We start from the raw sequence: 16,712 nt of genomic DNA on the forward strand, positions 1-16,712 counted from the left end.
TGGAGGAGCTTCCTGTATGGTGCCTGTATTTTAAATGTTGTTAAGGTACTATTTGGCGGTATTTTATTTTACTGGACTTACATTGAGTTCAATATTAATTTCATTGGACACTATATGACACTACACTATACAACGGTTATTTTGAAGAAGTAGGTGGGATAAAGCATACATAAAAGTAGATAAAGCTCATCTATGTCTACTCGTTCGTGCTTTGTTCAACTTGACTGTGTGTATTGTTTCGTAATCGTTCGCTGCGTGAGAGATTAGCTCTCACGGTATGGAGAATACCAGTGTACGTTGTGCTTAGCCCCGCAACATCTGTTCTGTAATTAACGGTGTTAGATGTGTAGTTTATATGACACATTTCTAGCATCGATAAAGCAGAACTTCGGTGATCGATTATTTTTGTACCTTCAAGATTGAACGTGTGCTGGTGATCTGCTATGTGTTGTATAACTGCGGTTTTTGCATGAATGTGCTGTGTCGTTTGAAGGATTTCTGCGAGTTTGTTTATATTGGATTTGTGTCCACTTAATCGTTTTTTTAAATGGTTTGTGGTCATACCAATATAAACTTTTTCACAATTCCTACATGGAATGCTGTAGATGACGTTGTGTTGTTGTTGTGGTAATATTGGGTCCTTTGCCGGTTGTAGGAGTTGTTCGTGCATCATAATTATTCGGCACGAAAGATCATCGCAGAGTCATCTACAAGTCAACTTGCAACGTGAACATCGCCGATCCCCTCGAACATCGATTGGTCGACTGACTTCGACCATCGTTGAAGACGATGTTAACGGCCCTTCGGAAATGGAAACATGGTGGAAAAGGAACTTCCGATCACCCCTCGGATATAAAAAGCTCGATTCGTCAATGGTGTGGTCTCTTGCTTGCTGAATCGTCATCGTTGTGAAACGTAAACAAAGTGAAGAATTGATTGCTAGAGACTTTTGAATGAATAAAAATGAACTGAATGTATTATTAGGAAAAGTTAGTAATAAATAGTAGTGGATCCGCAACCTGGAAAGAAAGGAAAGTTGATACTTACCTGCACCATACCTCATCATCGGTTGGCATCTTTCTGTTGCTCATCTTTGTGCTACCGACAGGAGTGTTTTGGTTGTTTTGATCATTCTTGGAGCTATTTTTACTGTAGGGTATTCTGTTTTTAGGATTGCGGCAAGTGCTGACGTCAAGATTGGGATGTTTGGTATTGATCGGTATTTAAATTGTTCCGAAATTTGGTTGTTTTTTTTTTTTAAACTCTTTATTAGTTCCAAATTCAAAATAAATTACATTTCATTTTTAACCAAGGTGCTCCAGTTACTGCAGTAACGTACCAGCCTTAATTGTTATGATATATAGCTAAGTGTTTTTACATTGTTCCTGTCTTGGCAATTCAGTATTTTAAACAGGTTTTTTAAACCTGCATGTCAGTATAACAATTGATATCTTAAAACTAAAAACTAAAACTAAATCTTATCTAAGTATAAAGGGAATTAATCGTTGCAATTGAGGATTGCAATGATTTTTGCCTGAAATTATTAATTATTTTGTTGGACATTTGTTCTAAAGTCTCAACATTCGAAATTCTATGTACTTCGGTAGTACTGAACCAGGGAGGCAACTTCAAAATCATTTTCAGAACTTTGTTCTGAATCCTTTGAAGTGTTTTTTTTTTTCCTGGTAGTGCAACAACAAGACCATATTGGCACAGCGTAAAGCATGGCCGGTCTAAAAACTTGTTTAAATATTAGAAGTTTATTCGTCAGGCAAAGTTTGGATTTCCTGTTTATAAGAGGATACAAACATTTTATATATTTGTTACATTTGGCTTGAATGCCCTCAATGTGACCTGTAAAAGTTAATTAAATATTAATCCAAGATATTTCACTTGGTTTGGCGAGGAAATTGGAACTCCGTTCATAGTGACTATGTGACCACTTCTAGGTTTCAAAAAGGAAGCTCTAGGCTTATATGGAAATAATATAAGTTGACTTTTGGAAGCTTTGGGTAAATAAGAAGAGAAAATATCTAAACTTTTCTGCAGTCTGCTGCTAATCACACGAAGACTTCTTCCTTTAGCGGAAATGCCTGTGTCATCAGCGAACAAAGATTTGTGGCAACCCTGAGGCAAATCAAGGAGGTCCGAAGTGAAAATGTTATACAATATAAGCCCAAGAATGCTACCCTGAGGAACTCCTGCTCTAACAGGTAGTCGTTCAGATTTGGAATTTTGATAATTTACCTGCAGAGTTCTGTCAGTTAAATAATTTTGAACTGATTTCATAATATAAAGTGGAAAATTATTTTTTTTTTAATTTAGCAATCAAACCTTCATGCCAAACACTGTGGAATGCTTTTTCTATGTCTAGAAGAGCAACTCCAGTTGAGAAGCCTTCAGATTTGTTTGAACGAATTAAATTGGTAACTCTTAAGAGTTGATGAGTAGTTGAATGCCCATGGCGAAATCCAAACTGCTCATCTGCAAAAATTGAGTTCGTATTGATGTGAAGCATCATTCTATTGAAAATTATCTTTTCAAAAAGTTTACTTATAGGAAAACTTATTGGACGGTAGCTAGAAGTTTCAGCTGGATTTTTATCCGGCTTCAAAATTGGAACAACTTTTGCATTTTTCCATTTATCAGGAAAGTATGCCAAATGGAAACATCTGTTAAATAATTTTACCAAGAAAGACAAGGTACTCTCTGGGAGTTTTTTGATGAGGATATAAAAAATTCCATCATCACCTGGAGCTTTCATATTTTGAAACTTTTCAGTTATAGACCTTACTTCGTCCAATCCAGGAATCATCAAAAATATTTTTCCGAGAGAAAATATTCAGAAAATCCCGAGCAACCTGATTCTCAATAGGACTAGTAAGACCCAAACTGAAATTATGGGAACTCTCGAATTGCTAAGCAAGTTTCTGAGCTTTTTCTAAATTTGTGATCAAAATTTTACCACCTTCTTTAAGCGTTGGAATTGGCTTTTGAGGTTTTTTCAAAATTTTTGTGAGTTTCCAGAAGGGTTTGGAACTCGGGTCTAATTTAGAAACATTATTTTCAAAAGTTTTGTTCCTCAGGGCAGAGAATCGCTTTTTAATTTGTTTTTGCAAATCCCGCCAGATAACTTTCATGGCAGGATCGCGTGTTCTTTGATATTGTCTCCTACGGACATTTTTAAGACGGATCAAGAGCTGAAGATCATCGTCTATTATAATTGAATCGAATTTAACCTCGCATTTTGGTATTGAGGTAGCTCTTGCTTCAACTATAGAAGTAGTCAGAGATTCAAGAGCATAATTAATTTCATCTTTGGTTTGCAAAGGAATGTTTGGATCGAAGTTATATTCCATAAATGTTCGATACTGCTCCCAATCAGCTCTATGGTAATTGAAAGTAGAGCTGTTGGGATTACAAATTATTTCATGGGATATTTCAAAAGTTACTGGAAGGTGATCAGAACCGAAGTCAGCATGGGTAACCAATTGGCTACAAAGTTGATATGAATCAGTTAAGACCAAATCAATAGTTGAGGGATTTTTTGCAGAAGAAAAGCATGTTGGGTTGTTTGGATATTAAATAGTGTAATAACCTGCAGAACAATCATCAAACAGAATATTACCATTGGAATTGCTTTGAGCATTATTCCATGAGCGGTGTTTTGCATTAAAATCACCAAGAATGAAGAATTTAGACGGGTAAGTTTCTGGAGGTCACCCTTTGAGAAAATTCTTTTGCTGGCCTACGCATTGGAATGGCAAATAGGCAGCTATAAACGTAATTTGTCCAAATTTTGTTTCAACATAAACTCCCAAAGTTTCAAAAACTTTGGTTTCAAATGAAGAAAGAATTTTATGTTTGATTCGTCTATGAATAATGATGGCAACGCCACCACAGGGTCCATCAAGACGATCATTTCTATAAATCAAATAATTTGCGTCCTTTTTAACCTTATGGTCAGGTTTAAGGAACGTTTCAGTTATAACGGCAATATGCACGTTATGAACTCGCAAAAAGTTAAATAGCTCGTCTTCATTAGCTTTAAGAGATCGAGCATTCCAATTTAAAATGTTTAATGCTTTAAAATCCATTACTGAATTTTAAAGTCATGACAAAATTTTACTCCAGTTTGAATAGCATCAAACATGGAGTTAGATTTGAGCATATCAGAAATCATGTCAATTAATGATTTCTGTAAAAATTCCCTTTTAGGGGCAGTAATGCTTCCTAAGTCAAAATTGTCAAAATTTCCGTTAGAACGTTGGTTAGTATTTTGATTTCTACCCGCTGCAATAGCAGCATAGGTAGCTCCATTTACTCGCTGAACATTGTTAGCAGCGAGGGGAGTAGGTACAGATGAAAAATTTGAAGCAGGGGTGATATTTGTACCTACGGATACGAATGTAGAATTTGTTCCTCGCTGACCGTTGTTAACAGCAGAGGAATTTGTACCTGGTCGGAAACGTGGAGAGTTTCCTACCTGTCGCTTAGAACGAGTCTTAGAGCTTTGCGAGTCTTACATTCCCAAAAATTGGATTTGTGGTTTTCACCACAATTTGAACATTTAAATTTCTTAGGATCTTCCTTCACAGGACAGTCGTCCTTTGCGTGAGAGGAATCACCACAATTCATGCATTTAGCTGGCATGTAGCAATGTTTAATTCCGTGACCCCATCCCTGGCACTTACGGCACTGAGTGAGGTTTTGGAAATTTCCTCCAGTCTTCCTGAAGTGTTCCCACTTCACTCGGACATGGAGCATAAGGCTAGCTTTTTCTAAGGCCTTAAGGTTGTTTAGTTCACTAGACTTGAAGTGAACTAAATAAAAATCATTAGAAATCCCGTTGCGCGAATCGCCAGGACGGGATTTCATTTTCATTTTGATTACTTGGAGTGGCACAACTCCAAGTAATTTTGCCAGTTCATCTTTGATCTGATCCAGGGATTCACCACTGGGCAGTCCTTTCATGACAACCTTGAACACACGTTCAGTTTTGGTGTCGTAAGTTAACAAATTGTGCTTCTTCTCAGTAAGATACTTGAGAAGACATTTAAATCCGTCCACGGTTTCAGCCAATACACGGCATTCACCCCGACGTCCAATTTGTAGTGAAAACTTAACTTTCACGAAATTCAAAGCATGGAAATTGGAAGTGGTTATTACAATAGGGGGAATCTTTTCCTTCTTGGTATTAAGCCGGGAAAGTTTACTAGATTTTTTCTTGGATGATGGATCATTCTCATCATCCGTGAGAAAATCAAATTGATTACTCAAATTAATTTCATCAGAAGGGGGGTCAAGAGTTTGCCCCTGACTTCCAAGTAGATTACTATAAGAATCTGAAGGATCGAAGAGGAATTTTCCAAATCAATATCCAAGAAGGATTACCTCGGGTAGGGTACAAACATGGATCGAAGAGGAATAAGAGTTGAACAAGGTAGAACATTTTTACAGGTTTAGCACTGAAAAGTGCTTTTCAAATTTGTTGTAGCTTTAGGTACTCAAGCAACACGGCTTGTCATAATGAAGTTGAAAATACTTTTCAATGACTTACGTATAGAATCAATAATACTTTAATTTACATCATTTAATAAATTTATACAACCTTAAAAGCGCAAGAAGCGGAGCTTATAAAACTAAATACTGGTCTTATAACATGTTTTCGAAACATCATAAAAACCAATGGCAAAAAATTAAAAAAAAATGAGCATGGGATTCGAACACAGGTCCTTGGCGTGAAAGACTTATTTCTTCCTAACTAGACCAACTCCGCTTGATAAAAGTTTAATAATAAGTATCTATCATGTTCTTGCCAATGGCATGAAAATTATATTTTTGTGCAACACGCCTGCTTCGATCCGTCATAAAGATGTTTTGTAAGCAGCAATGCGTACATTTAATTGCCAGAGTGTTATTTAAATGTATTTTCAACTACTTATAACACATCCTGCATCTTTTTAGTTGCATTAATTTATGAGATGTCATAAAAGAGTGTTTTCAACTTTCTTTATAACAAACCTCCGAAAACCTCATAAGAAACTGTCAATGACTGCGTGAAGTGACAGTCCGGCGCAATGGCATGCAACGGTGCAGAATCTCTTCCAGAGCTTTATAAATTCAACTAAGATTGATTTTGCATACGACAAGTTTTATAGTGGTATTAAAACAGTAAGATTTACGTTTAAATAACATTTGAAGTTAAAAGCAAAAGAAAACTATTTTGGAAAATGTTGAATTCAAGGAAGTATGAACAAAACATCTTTAAACCTCATATAAAACATGGGATGTTTTATGCATCACTTATAATACATCAATACAACAAGTCGTTCTAACTATTTTTCAGAAAGATGTTTTGGGTAGTAGTAACACTTCCTTCAGCAAAAAGCAAATAGATCCGCACGGCAAGAGAGCACGATGCGGACTGAAATTTGGTTGTTGTTTTCGTCTCGTTCATGGGCCGTGGAAAGCTGGACTGAAGGTGAACTATTGGTGTGATAGTGTGATGTTGTTGGTGGTGTTGATTGCGTAGGCGTTGGATCTTGGATATTGGATGCTGTCGGTAAATTTTCTTGTGTTAGCGGTATCGATGATGTTGAGTGCTGCGAAGGTTTTTCCTGAGTTGTATTACGGGTTTGGTTAACTAGCCAGTTTATCAACGATCAGGGGTAATTATTCTGTCAGATCTGTTGGAAAATTATTTGTTTCTGTTGGTTTCTTGTTGTTTTAGTGCTCAGCCGTTGGACGCGTTTTATGAAGTTGTTTGCGAGGTTTATCTTCATGGTCGTTGGGTGGAAAGAGTGATAATTCAGCTAGCGTCCGAAGGCGATGGGTTTTGAATACCACTCTGTGTTCATGGTTTGGTCATTGTTGCGAAAAACTAGGGTGTCCAAGAAGGGTAGAGCTCCATTGTTTTCCATTTCGATTGTGAATTGTAGGTGTGCGTTGTACTGGCTGAAGGGCATAAGGATGTTTTGTACCTCCGATTTGGGTAGAGCGAGGAACAAATCGTCTACATACTTTTTTAGCACTGGTATGGGAAAATTTAACTTTTCGATGACCACATCCAGTAGGTCCTCCATTACATAATCTGCAAGAAAGAGAGATAGTGGACTACCCTTAGCGGTTCCAAACATCTGCTGGTAGTATTTGTTTTTGAATTGAAAATCATTTACAGGTTGATATTTGTTCCTTCTTTGATGTCTGTCCATCTGAACATGATGCTGCGTATGACCAAATCTTTCGGAATATTGGTAAAAAGCGATACAACATCGAAAGATACGAGTACATGATCAGGTGGTTGTGTAACAGAGTTGATGTACGTTGCAAACGTGAAACTATCCTTGATATTGTATGCGCTTTTGAAAGAGCTTTGTAGTATTCCTGCTACGAACTTGGAGAGCTGGTATGTTGGAGCAGTTATGTTGGGGACAACAGGGCGCAACGGAAGGTTTGATTTATGGGCCTTAGGTTATCCATAAATCCACTGGCAGGTAGATGTTTGTGTTTGGAGTGTCCGGCAGGTATATTGGACGATCAGCTTCAGATCGGCTAAACGCTTAGCCATGTTGTTGGTTGTCTGTTGAAGGGTGTTGGTTGGATCCCTTTGCAGCACTTTGTACGTTGAATTATCTAGCAGTTCCATCATTTTTGTATCATAGTCCTGGCGTTGCATTACCACCGTTCTCTTTCCCTTGTCAGACTCGAGGACACACAATTCTGGATGTTCGGCCAAGAACTTTTTTGTTATGGAGACCGCACTGGTACAGAACTGGATTAGTGGTGTTTTTTGTGCGTGAGCCTGCGGTCGTGAAAAGTAATTCTGGATGCATGTACCGATCAGACACCTGTTTTTCTCCTGTACACTCCTATCCGGGTTAGCCCGTACTATGGATTCCACGTCCGCAATGAGGTTATAAACAGTGTTTTGTCCGATTATCTGTATTGGGAGTGCGAATTTCGGACCTAAACTGAGTAAAGTTTCCATTTCGCTTGGCAAATCTACATCGGTGGCATTCAGTTTCGCTTTTTTGTTGAAAATTGGGGTGGCATCGTTTTGCGATTGAGACCTGGCAAGAAGGTGATCAAGCTTGTTGCGTGTAGTACGTTCCATTTGAGCTTTGTGAGACGTGTAAGCTGTGAGTTGTGTATTAACAAACTCGGACATAAGAGTCGGATTGGAATTGGTCTCGATGTTTCGTTGTGCCAGAAACATTGCTTGTTTGGACGTCTTGATCTTGTGGAACGTATGCTTAATCTCGATGTTGAGTAATGATTTCTTGAATCGACCTATGATTCTTTCTAGATGCAGAATGTAGGGGCTGTTGTCTTCGAGCAGCGGGTATACGCACTTCAATTTGTTGATGATGTGCGCGGGAAAAACACCATTCCTCCGACATTGTAATAGAAAATCCTTCCTAGACTGAGAAAGTCATAAAAACGAAATCTTCATAATAACATTATCTTAGATCTGTCAATCCTACTTCGTATGTTTGACTTAGGGATCGTCCATTAATTATGTCACACTTTAAGGGGGAGGGGGGTTTTGGAAACTGTGACGAACCTTACAAAAAACAATTAGGGTCCATATAAAAATGTGACAAAGGAGGGAGGGGGTTGAATATGGGCCAACATTGCGTGACATAATTAATGGACCTTCCCTTACCTTTATCCTTGAAAATGATCTTTATTTGGATGAGGTGAGTCATGTGGGGAAAACCTTATTTTTGATTGATGATACTACATATCATCTCGACATTTCAAGAGCACAAATATCAGCTCACAAAAAACAGCAAACAGTGAGCTCCATTTTCATGAGCGATTTCGCGACTTCGAACAGTGTCACTCGATCTGCGTAGAAAACATTGTAATGAACCACACTCAATTACTTTTTCCTGAATTAGCAATTGACAATTTTGCTTAAACGAAGCGTTTGCACCATACTACCCTAATAACTGAAGGTGTGAGTAACCGTCAACAATGCTGATGATGGTACAACACGCAACACCACCGTACTAATTCTCTCTGAGATGACCACGTTGATCTTGACGAGAGAAGCAAAACAATAGTTGGGTAAAGAAGAATTGCATTATAACACACTATTGCCTGGATATGCTTTCGGCAATGTGGGGCTTAAGGTAGTGATAAACGTCGCTAGAACTATTCCACAGCCGCAGACTCAGACAAGACAATAAGTAAATAAACAAACATTTTAGTAGTAGTAGTGAACGTGATCAGTTGCAATTCCATTAGCTGTGGGGACAGTCGTCACAACTAATTTGAAAGACCCAGAAAGTGGACGCGGACATCGGAATGAGAAGTATTACCAACGACAACGACATCCTTCAAACGTTACACAACTGAGGTTGACTACAATGATCACCTGTGTAATGCTGCTGCCAGGAAAGTCAACTGAGCACGCTGTCTCTGGAGATACTCAAGTACACCAGTTTATTCGCTTCGATCCAAAATGGCAGTTTCATTTGTGACGGAGATGGTCACTACAAATTTGGTAGGACCATAAAGGACGCGGACATCGGAGGCTCTCTGAGTAGCCTCAGAGTCGTTCCGTTAAGCTGACTACAACATTGATCACCTGCAATATTTCAACCGCTATGCAATGGTGAAAGAACGCCATCCCGAACGTACGAGCATGTAAATCTCTTGGATCCCAAATGGCCTTTTTCGGGGCCACTATATTTCTGCGCTATAGAATTTATTTTAAGATCTCTAGATGGTGGGTAAAACAGGTTCACGTATTTGAAATATTTTTGAACCATGGAGAGAAATAACAGCAAAGAATCATCAATCGGTGCCAATAGCAGTGTTCGGATATTGACTATCAGCTTTGGGTCATTAAGTCACCGTCAGAGAATGAACTTGCGTCAATCATCCAGCTCTAAACCTTAACGAAAACGTCATTTGGAAGCAAGTTTATGCATTTCGTGTTAGTTCTCCATCCAATAAAGCAAACACAACGGCAATATCAACTAATAGCGCCAAAAGGCAACATCAATCAGTACCTATTCGTTCCGTATCCTCCAGGAAAAAACAACTAACGATCCTTTTCAGGGCCACCATTTGAAAAACTAAAGGCCCTTTTTAGGGAAAACAACCAATAAACAAACGGCCCTTTTCAGGGCCACTTATTCACATACAGAAGGAGTTAAAATAATAGTATTCATCGCCTACTTCTCTTACCATAGACTTTTACTTAATGATACAGATAAGTAGTAATATCATCGTTCAGGATTTAATGTTACAAACAAACTATTAAAATAACAGGTATCAATAATCACTATTTTTCAGCTACACGTTAGCCGCCCCAAACGATTAAAACGACACCAGAAAAAGTTCGTGCCCCTAGGCACAGAACCTTCTACTTTTTTATTTTGTTTGTGTTGGAACTGGTCATGTGAGTATATAAAAATAGAATTATCATAATTACCAACAAAGTTGCAGAATCCCTTCGGATCACTTAGCTAGGATTTTATTAATTCACTTAACATAGGGTTAATGCCAGCTTCGGCAATACCTTAGCCTATTATCGTCAGGGAGTAAACAAAGTCCTAGAGTACTCAAATTTGGCCAATAGATGCTCTGAAACACAATGTATCAACATTCTAAAATTGAGCTCTCAAGGATGTTGTTTACTCCACTGACGATAATAGAATGAGGTATTGCCGAAACCGTCATTTACCCTATCTCATCAAATTCTTAACAATTTTCATGAGAATTCGCATCTTTTCCATGATTAATTTCTAAATTTTCTTGAAGTTTTCCTCAATTCCCTTGAAATAATTTTTAGAATTCAGAATGCTTGGAATTCACTCCAGAACTCTCTTGACCTCAATAATCGGTACAAGCTCATCGTTGGTACAAACTCAGTTATTGGTATATTTTTTATAAAATATACATAAATGGCAAATATGTGCAATCATATTCGTCTTTGGATTCTATACGCATTCAAAGTACTAGTACTGTTTTAATTATAGTACACGGTGTCATTATTAGAAAAACCTTAATATAAAAAAAATCGGTATTGCCGAAACCTCCACCACTCGAAAGAGGGTGGCTTCACTGTCATTTTAAATGATGATGATGGTCCCACCTCTTACCCCTACAAAGGTTTGAGCTGGACGATTTATCTTTAAGATAATTGAATATGACATTTTAACCAGGTTGGCAAACAAAATCGAACTGGTTTCAGTTACAGATATAGATTCCTTCTAAAGTTTACAGTTGCTTCACAGCGATATAAATGTGGAAAAGCTCAGGCGTCCACCTCTTAGTTCGCCTTTTTGTCCACCTAAAATATTCATAAGTATTACAAGCAATCAAGAGTTAATGAACAATCAACAAAGCATCCTATTACACTAGTAACCCCGCAATCTGATGCTATCATAATTTTCAGCAATGTCAGGAATGCTCACGAACCCCTAACATTTGCCAGAAAACTTACTACTAACTCAAGGTATCTTTCAAATAAGCTTCAAAATTGCATTTTTTTTATCAAATGTTAAATTCAGTCCTCTATATCCGTAATACGCGCGCGAGGCTCAAACCTTTGTAGACTACTTTTTGTTTTAATTAATCTACTATAAAATCAAATATTAAAAATCCATCATCACCCTCGTGGCGAACAGAAATAGTTTTTGCAGTGCTACAATAATTATTAAAAAGTCGTTATGACAGCTATCCATATAAAATAATCCGTTAGAGATAACTTCGTCAAGATACATAATTTGTCAATTCATAAAAAAAATCACGGGATAACTGTTCAAAAGACAGTTTTAACGTGTGAAATGCAGTGTCTTTTAAATTCTGTAAGTGTTGCTAAACGTTTGATATGTCTAGGCATCGAATTGAAAACATTTATTCCTTTATAATATAATGAATTTTGTGAAGCACAAGTCAAGAAATGTGGTGTTCTTATTTCAACCGCGTTTCTAGTATTATATCTATGAAAGTCACTTCCTCTTTCAATTCGATCACACAAATATCGAGGCAGCAAACCGTTAACTACTTTAAAAATGAACACCATAGTCAAATATACAATTCTTTGCTTCACCGACAACCATTGTAAGGCGTCTAACATCAAAGTTGAGGAAGTGAATCTATTACATCTCAAAATCAAACGCATTATTTTATTCTGCAAGCGCTGTAATCTCGATATTTGTGTTGCATTGGCCAGAAATAAAATGGAAGGGCAAAAGTCAAGATGAGGAGAGATGATTGATTTGTATAGCTGTATTTTACTGGCAATAGTTAAATCGTTTTTCAGTCGACATAGAATTCCATACTTCTTGGCAATTTTCTTGATGACATTGTCAATGTGAGAGTTGAACTTAAGTGTGTCATCAATAATCACGCCAAGATATTTAATCTCCCGAACGCGATCAATAGTCTCATCATCAATTACAACAGAGACGTTCTCATTTACTCGATTCCGCGAAATTACCATAAATTTAGTTTTACTTGTATTCAATTTTAACTGCTTATACTTCAACCATCTACTTAGAGAACGCAAATCTTCATTCAAGTGTAAAACGGCATCATCTAAATCCTTAGCTGCAATGAATAACACAGTATCATCTGCAAAAAGATTAATGTCGCAAAATCGTAAAACACGTTGCAAGTCATTAATATACATAATAAATAACAGGGGCCCTAATACACTTCCCTGGGGCACTCCAAGATTATTCCCCACGGGACTGGAAACAGAATCATTAAAAACAGTCCGTTGAGTTCTGTCAGACAAATAGCTTTCAAACCATTTATATGCAGTACTCGTAATTCCAAAGCGCTTGATTGATCTTAACAATAAGGGCCTAGAAATTGTTTCAAAAGCGCGTTTAAGATCCAAAAAAACAGCAACAATCGTATTTTTACACTCCAAGTTATTTTTCCACTTCGCTAATACCAAATTCAACGCGGTTTCACAAGAATGACCTTCCCGATATCCCGATTGTTCTGGTATCAACAAACTATTACTATTTAAATACTCCAACAGCTGACCTTTAACAACAAGTTCTAAAATTTTCTCTAATGTGTGCAACATGTTGATGGGACGAAACTCTTCGGCTTTAATCGTTCCAGCAACTTTTTGAATAGGGACCACTAAGGATTCCTTCCAAATTTGTGGCACATGTCCAGTTTGTAATGATTCATTAATAAGGTCCAGCAAGATGTGGCCAATGACATGAAAGCAATCTTGAATAACTCTAGCATTAACATTTTCTACTCCAGCCGATTTTCCTAATGAAAAACAAATAACTCTAAGTTCATCTAATGTGATTGGGTGAAAAACTTCAAATCTACAACTACTATTAACTGGCTGTTTTATTTCGTCAGGTTCATCGACCAATTCAATAGATTGATTAATCAATGAAACGCTATCTACGAAATAATCATTAAACTTAGCTGCAATTACTTGTTTTGACTGTTCTAATGTGCCATTAAAAGTTATGGACCGCGGTTTGCAATTACTAGGTTTTAATAAAGATTTCAAAATTTTCCATAACTCTTTGCTGTTGTTTTGATGCTGATCAATCTTCCTTTGAACATATTCACAACGAGTTTTCTTTATCGATTGTGAATACTTATTACGCGCGATTGTGTACCTAGTCCAATGATTGTCATTATTAGATCTACAAAACTTTTTGTACAATTTGTCCCTTTTCCGTTTAAGACGCAAAAGATCCAAATTGTACCAGCTGTTCGAGTTTTTCAAAGAAACAAACTTTTGCTCAACTAGTTGATTGGTACACGTTTTCAAAGCGTTATTAAGAACAGCTGTAGATTCATCTAAGTTACCGGCCGCGAATGGAAAATCCAGGCTTCTCTCAACAAGATTCGAAACAGCTTGCTTCGAATATTTCCTCCAGCAGTTCAATTTTACAAAATTATCGTTATCGTTAACATGGTCTAAGACATTAATCACTAAGGTCTCATGATCGGTTATTTTCAAATCAGTATCCGTAACTGAACAAATGGAATCAAAATTGGAATAAACGTGGTCAATTAAAGTTCTACTGTGCCTGGAAATACGCGTATACTCATTTACCGTTTGCTTTAAATTAAAAAACTCAGCTAAACGCTTCAAATGATTCGAATTATGGTTATCACGCCAATTAATATTAAAATCACCAGCCAATATATTTAATTTACTAGAATCAAGGAATGTCTCAAACCAGTTCTCTAAAACTTCAACAAAACGCTGGTCACTAGAACTGGGAGAATGATACAAAACACCATAATTACCCATCTTCATGCCACGTACAACTGTAATGCCCAAGAACCAGTTGCCATCAATAACTTCGTTGGTACGAAGGTTGAATTGAACTGATTCTTTGACATAAATAGCAACACCGCCAGTGTGTCTAGAATGTGATAAACAAGCAGCAACAATATATCCCGGAATACTATACTGATCAAAAGCTTCAGTTTCTACAATATGAGTTTCAGATAAGAAAACTAAAAGAGGACGTTTTTCCTCAACAATCTGACGTAATGCTACGTAGTTTGTTGACAACCCCGCAATATTCAAGTATAAAAAATCGAATTGATTCACATTCCTGGAACTTGGCTGCTATTTATTGAAACGCAAGCTGCTTTTCTTCTGATCAAAAAGTCTTTTATAAAGCAAACATTACGAGCTAAATGCGGCATGGTTGACGTCCAAGTTCATTTTTCGTTCTTTATTCGTTTTCAAACAATTAATACATTTCAATACAGTTGACGTACACTCCGACGTTTTGTGTTGTTGGCTGCACCTAGAGCATCTATCACAATTTTTGCAATCCATGCTCTTGTGTCCAAATTCTCCACATTTGAAGCATCTCAACACATTAATCGCGGGAACTATCGAGCACCGATCAAACCCTACATTTACTTTTTTCGCACATAACAAACATTTATAAGTTTCGACATCGACTTCAATTACAACACTAAACTTGTTATAAGTGAAGCGTGGATTTTCAAACATGTTCACTACTTTAACATCATTTATAGCGATGTCTTCATTTTGACTTTTTAAGTAGTCAATGAAGACATCGGAGGAAAACTGATCGCTCATGCCCACTATTTTTAATCTTGGCACCGAAGTGGGAACAACAGCACTATATTGTTCACCCAGATTGCTTTCAATACCAGTTTTTACATCATTAAGATTAGCTCCTGTTGCACACTCAACAATAATAGAGCCATCTTTACCATTCCTAAAATTACTGATTTTGTGTGTTTTTGGATCCAACTGAGTTTTCAAAAACTTACGAGTATCTTCGCAAGCTTGTTTGGACTCTTTTGGTTTGATCACAATGACCGGACGAGTCTTACGATTATTCTGTTTGTTACTGTTACTGTTAATGTTACTGTTACTGTTAATGTTACTATTACTGTTACTAATATTTTTACTTTTACTTGCATGACTAGATCTTTTTACAACATCCGCAAAACTCGCATTTTCTTGAAAAACATCATCAGTCGAATCGTTGTCACTATTTTGAAATTTACGTTTTTTGCGTCTGGGATTTCGGTCCGATTCAGAATGAACCGTCCTAGATGCACCATTCGTTGCAGCTAAATTTTTTTCCGTACTAATTTCAAAACATGAACTAGTCATCGTATTCCATTTCTCACTAATTAATTTTTCAAAGCAACTTAAAGAATCGTTCATATTTTGTTGCATTTTTTCCATGCCAATTCTCAACGCGTTGTCTATCTGAGCAGCAACGTTGTTTCGTATACCAGTGATAGAGTCAGCAACAGAAGACAATTGCTTCATTGCTTCCCCCAGCATTTTGGTATCCGAAACCGATACATTCTGCTCGTCACAACTCTGATCTGACAGACAATTACTACACTTGAATAGAACATTTGCATTATCTGTGATAAGTTTTGCCTGAGTCCGCGTGAGTGTAGTGCACTTGCAATGAAATACACGAGCACACTTACCCACACAGATAACCGGCAAATCACTTACCAAAATCCCCAAATTACATATTGCACACTCAGCCATATATATCACCTATACACATAAACTTTACATGCAACACTACAGAGACACAAGTAAAAACGAACGAAAGCAAAAATTTACAATGCCGTAGCTTACTAAAAGGGTACCAAATAGCTTGCCGGGCGAAGGGAAAACACAAAAATTGAACGAGAACCAGCGGCAACAGTAACCGTTCTCCTACTTAAGCAATAAATTATCACTACGGGGCACGCGTAGGATCAATTCTACCGCGGCACAAGCACAATTTCACACTTAATTAATTGAATATTTATCACAGCACTGCGAAATAAACTATAACGTTCGCCATTACCAATACTTATGAGATGCTAACACTATTACTAAAAAAATTCCACAGGCAACACCTCAGCAATCGATTTGACCTTCTGCTCCAAGAGTGTGGCTCGCAGATTCACGTGGCGAACCCTACCGGACACGCACAATAGTGACCATTTCCCGAAAACAGTTTATATTCCTGGGTGGTCATCCTCACGAACGACGCGGTGGAAATGATTGTACGATCGCGCTGATTGGTCGTTATATGAATGTATCACCGCAGAAACCATCTGGCCAGATGTTTAATGGGACGTAGACAGTTTCACGGAGAAGATAATTGCAGCAGCAACTCGTGTCATACCGCAAACCAGCGGCCGTATGGGGCCTAAAGCGGTAAGTGGTGCCTTGAAGCGAAGGCGGC

The 16,712-nt window shown here is 37.4% G+C and overlaps 1 protein-coding gene across 1 annotated transcript; it reads right to left on the reverse strand.

The window, feature by feature from the left end:
• Nucleotides 1-196: 196 nt before the first annotated feature.
• Nucleotides 197-16,502, reverse strand: LOC135706931 (uncharacterized). The gene is made up of 4 exons (XM_065228616.1): nucleotides 16,446-16,502; nucleotides 1,107-1,264; nucleotides 752-764; nucleotides 197-640 (listed from the first exon to the last, which is right to left on the reverse strand). The coding sequence occupies exons 1-4, from the start codon at nucleotides 16,500-16,502 to the stop codon at nucleotides 197-199; spliced, it is 672 nt and encodes a 223-aa protein (XP_065084688.1).
• Nucleotides 16,503-16,712: the final 210 nt, after the last annotated feature.

The sequence above is a fragment of the Ochlerotatus camptorhynchus genome, unplaced genomic scaffold, assembly GCF_037179485.1.
Source record: "Ochlerotatus camptorhynchus isolate MF236.1 unplaced genomic scaffold, CSIRO-AGI_Acam_v1.1 ptg000296l, whole genome shotgun sequence".
NCBI classification, from domain to species: domain Eukaryota; kingdom Metazoa; phylum Arthropoda; class Insecta; order Diptera; family Culicidae; genus Ochlerotatus; species Ochlerotatus camptorhynchus.